Source organism: Nanorana parkeri, unplaced genomic scaffold (assembly GCF_000935625.1).
Source record: "Nanorana parkeri isolate BGI_ZX_2015 unplaced genomic scaffold, ASM93562v1 scaffold251, whole genome shotgun sequence".
Taxonomy (NCBI): Eukaryota; Metazoa; Chordata; class Amphibia; order Anura; family Dicroglossidae; genus Nanorana; species Nanorana parkeri.
In genome coordinates this window covers 586,665-591,213 of record NW_017306519.1, presented here as the reverse complement: position 1 = coordinate 591,213, position 4,549 = coordinate 586,665, and the positions used below count along the sequence as shown (strand labels likewise).

Below are 4,549 nucleotides of genomic sequence, written 5' to 3'. Positions count from 1 at the left end.
TGTACATCTTCCTCCCTAAAATTCCACCTTTTTAAAAATGTGATATAGATAATTCCTTCAGAAGCTATTCTGTAATTTAAAGGCATTTAGGAAATTACCTTTTAATTTCAACATGAAGAAAATGTTTAAAATTTATTTTCCATGCAACTGTGTGCTATGTGTACAGGTCTTCCTGCATGTCCCATCCCTTTGCTCATGTGAATGCTAAAGATCCCCTGCAGTATGTATTTATGGTGAGATACTTAGTCCATGTACATATAAAGGGCTGCAGGGGTATCAGCTTTTGTTAATGCAGTTGATAGTCTCATGATGTGACCACAGTAAAGGCATACCCTCCTACTAAGCAGTCAGTTTTAAAAAATGAATAATAAGCCCTACATCAGAATTCCCAGAACAGAGGAAGGTAAGTATTATCAGTAACGTTTGCTAAAATTCCTTGCAATGTATATAGTTGAGTGTTTTCAATCCTATCATCATCTTAACTATCATCAAAGTACCCGACCTGGCCTAAAACATTTCTAAGGTAACAACAGTGCCCATGTTAGTCATGAGATCAATCACTTTGGAGCCCCCTGGGATCCTAGGCCTGGACTGTACATGGGGATTTGAATTTTGGCCATGTCCAGTTTAACCTCTGTGACTTCCTGCTGCCAAGACCTCCCTATCATTCAACTGTTGATAGAACTTCTGCGTAAAATAGAGGCTCTGGCATTCGGCATATGAATGGTGGAGGCACATCTTATTGTCCGGAAAGGGTGGAGCTTAATCTCAACTTGAGTAAAAGTCAAGTTGCAATGCCCAGTCTGGACTTTGGATACAGAGGGGTGCCACAGGGCCACAGGTATGGATTCCAAGAGTGACACAAGTACTTGCAGACACCACTAGATGCTGTACTTCAGCAATGTTGTTACCTAAAACCCATTTTATTCCTGGTTGGGTTTATCTTAAGAGAGAGTTTACTGGGTGAAAAAATGTTCCACAAAGAAAACTGATTCCTCTTTCTTCTCTACAGATCAGCATTGAGATGAGGTGAACACGAACTACACCAGGACAGCGCTACATTAAAATGACACGAACAGACCCACCTGACATACTAGTTTCTACAGTTTACCAAGACGTGAAGGTAACCCTGAGCACTGATTCTCAAATCTGTGGTTCACCTGCACAATGTGACAGCTTCATGTCCAACCACAAGGACCTCAGCCAGCCACCATTCAATAAAAGGCACTGCCGCAGCTTCGACTTTCTTGAATCTCTAGACGACCAGCTGACCAACGCTCAAGCCATGGATGCCTACCATCGAGGAGCTCGCAGGCGTGCTGACACACCAGAACCATCAAACCAGCCTGTAGTGAGGAGGTCCTCTTCCAGGTCTGATCCACAATACACTTCTCAGGGGGTGGACACCTCAAAGGAAGCAAAAGAACCAAGGAGACGTCCAAGATCAAAGAGTGCACCAAGAGTCAAAACCACCTTCACCTCAGTTCCCATACAAATGTCTTCATCACAGTCCCCACCACCCACTGCCAGGAGAGGCAGAGAGGCTGTGAGGGCTTCAAGAGAGCCCCAGAAATCTGTGGCCTCTCCCAAAAGGGAAGTCACCTATGCTCCTACCAAGGTAATAATGAATGAGGTTCACCCCATAAAGTTACAACCCCAGCGCAACAGTGCAAGCCGCATCTCTCCTTTGTGTGTCAGCAATAATTGCATGGAGGATCCCCAATGTGGGAAGCCAATCTCCAGTCCCCATGTGCGATGCCGAGTTGACATAAAGCCTGATGATGCAGTTATTCAGCATGCCGCTCATGCCTCCAAATCTAACCAGGCTTGGGGAGAGCCACAGCATTTCCCAAGGCAACCAGGCACCCCGCGGAGCTTAGCAGTGCCAAATGCAAGATTGATGTCAGTGTCTCGTACACCCACGCCCAGTGATTCCTACAGTGTTGATCCAAGAATGACCCACTTTGCTTGCACTCCGGGGCAGGAAATGTATGGAACTGATGGGCGAGGAATCCCATACCAAAGTGTTGCTTCACCAAGGGATTTTGCACAGTACAATACCCGGGACTGTGGACAATATGTCAGCCCTACCATCCCCACTGCTTACTTTTACACTGAGGAAGATGGCAACTTTGGCCAAATCCCTGTCAAACCTAGGGGATATTATCCTCGTCCTTATCCCGATCACGGAGTTCCCACACACCAATATTATGAAGAAAATCCCCCAGTGCAACCCAGAGCCTATTATATAGAAGACCCTAGAACGTATCCTATCCAGGAAGCTTCAGTAAGGACGTTTTATAGTGATGATCCCCGTTTTTACCCTCCTCGTACTGCCCAAGCCAAAAGTCTTTATAGTGAAGACATGCGGTCTTATCCACTTCAGAGTACATCATCAAAACTTTATTATTCAGAGGATATTGCAAAATATTCTGAAAGGGAAGCATTATCTAGGACATATCCATATCCCAGAACTACTCAGCAGCCCCTGCAGTTCAGTGAATGGTATTTTCCTGATCAGAGTCCGGTATCTTACCAAACAATCCAAATGCCACCATTTCCCACGCAAACAGCAAGCAGAGAAGCAATGTTATCATCTTGGCATGCTTCTTATAGCATGAACCAGCAAAGACTAGGGACTGATGCAAGAAACTATTCCAGGTCTTGGGACAACATCTTAAACACTGGTGGACGCAAAGAAGACCCACTTTCACGAGGCCGCAGCTATGAAAACCTGTTGTGCCGTGAACGATGTGCCTTATCGCCAGATGATAGACGCCAGCCTGTGGTAGTTAATCTTTCTTGCTCTCCCAAGCGCTATGCTGCCCTCTCGCTCTCAGAAAACTCTATTTTGGAGAAAGTCCATACAGATGGGGGCACTGGAAGGTACACAATGGGCCGATCTTGGTTTGTCACTCCAGAGATTACCATTACCGACAATGACCTGAGAGCCAATGGAGGGGGAAGAAGTGAGCGTCGCTCCGCTAGCTGGGATGTGATAGATTCTGGAATTTCTCCACCCACCTATCCAACACATGTCTCCTACCCTACCAAAGAGAAGATGCCAAGCAGGTCTTCCCGTCACCGCAGCTTGGAGCAGCTTGATGAACTCATTGCTGATTTAGTGATAGATTATAAACCACCATCAAGCCGCCGTCCTAGTGAAACAGATGCATTGGCTGATCAGTTAAGGAAGCTTATTAAAGAAGACATGATAGGGATACCAAGGAAACCAGAGTCCTATGGGCAGATGTCTCATCTTCTCCAAAACCGTCCCCTTAAAGAACAGCCAACTTCTACCTTTCCCGAGTCCCACAGAGGTCAGCGAAGGGGTGCTTTCCCTGAGGTGCCAGTGTCAAGTCCTCATAAGCCCTTAGAGGACTGTTCACCAGATCTCAGTGCCGATGAAGATGATCTATTAACCTGTTCTAATGCCAAGTGCAGGCGCACTGAGACTATGTTTAATGCTTGCCTCTACTTTAAGTCTTGCCATAGCTGCTACACCTACTACTGTTCCCGTAACTGCCGGCGAGAGGATTGGGATATACATAAAGAAAGCTGCATCTATGGGCGTATGGGCAGTGTTTGTCGACATGTGCTCAAATTTTGCAGAGAGACCACTGAGGTGCACAAAGCCTTCTCTCGAATTGCCAAGGTAGGCTATCTGTCCCGAGGGAGAGGGGTGCTCTTTCTTGGCTTCCCCAATCCGGGTTCTGCAGATAATTTTCTTCAGTTAGGACTGGAGGGCCTGCTTATGTCTCCTACATATCTATCTCTGAGGGAACTTGAGAGCTACTCAGATAACCTAGGAGAACATGCCAAGGAATTACAAATAGCTGGCAATGAGTATGACCCTGAGGAATGTTTCATATTGAATGTAACTGTGGCAGTGGGACAAAGTAGCCAGGACCGGCTGTCGTCCAGAGCCCACCATGTACCTACTATCCGCAAGTATGCCAAAATAGCCTTAGCCTCTTCTAGTCCAGAGAGGAAAATCACAAAAAAGGAAAAGGACATGGAGACCCTTATACTGACCCCACCTCCTGGAACGGCTGATTTGGATAAAGATGGGGAGGAGGGTAGAAAGGCCAGAGAAGTTTGCTTTATACATATCCAGAGGGAACTAAGGATTAGGGGGGTCTTCCTACGCCACGAGTATCCTAAGATCTACCAGCAGCTGTGTGAGTTTGTGGAGAACAATAAAAGATTTACACCCACGACCATCTACCCCATTGATAGAAGAACTGGCAAGCAATTCATGTGCATGATCATGGCAGCTTCAGAACCCAGAACTCTTGATTGGGTTGCCAGCCCAAATCTTTTGGATGACCTCATGTGAGATTTGTTTTCAGAAATTACATGTTTCTCTGACTTTTGGCTCCTTGTTTTGTAGTTTACGTTATCTTTTGTATCAGGAGCCATCTTATGATACAGCCTTATGAACAGTGGGCAATGTGAGCAGTAATGGGGTCAATAACACATTGAAAGAGGAAAATTGACTTAAAAAACATTTAGAAGGCATGCAGTAAGATACAAATCCTGGCACTGA

General features: G+C 45.8%; 1 protein-coding gene across 1 annotated transcript; it reads left to right on the top strand.

Annotated features, from left to right (window-relative positions):
• The first annotated feature begins 1,044 nt into the window (after nt 1-1,044).
• On the top strand, nt 1,045-4,339 carry CUNH9orf172 (chromosome unknown C9orf172 homolog). Its single transcript, XM_018556761.1, has one exon. It carries the CDS (start codon nt 1,067-1,069, stop codon nt 4,337-4,339), a length of 3,273 nt encoding a protein of 1,090 aa, XP_018412263.1. The 5' UTR covers nt 1,045-1,066.
• The last annotated feature ends 210 nt before the right edge of the window (nt 4,340-4,549 follow it).

What these genes read in the sequence shown, in the direction of transcription:
- CUNH9orf172 (XM_018556761.1), top strand. Translation starts at nt 1,067, where the DNA reads ATGACACGAACAGACCCACCTGACATACTAGTTTCTACAGTTTACCAA.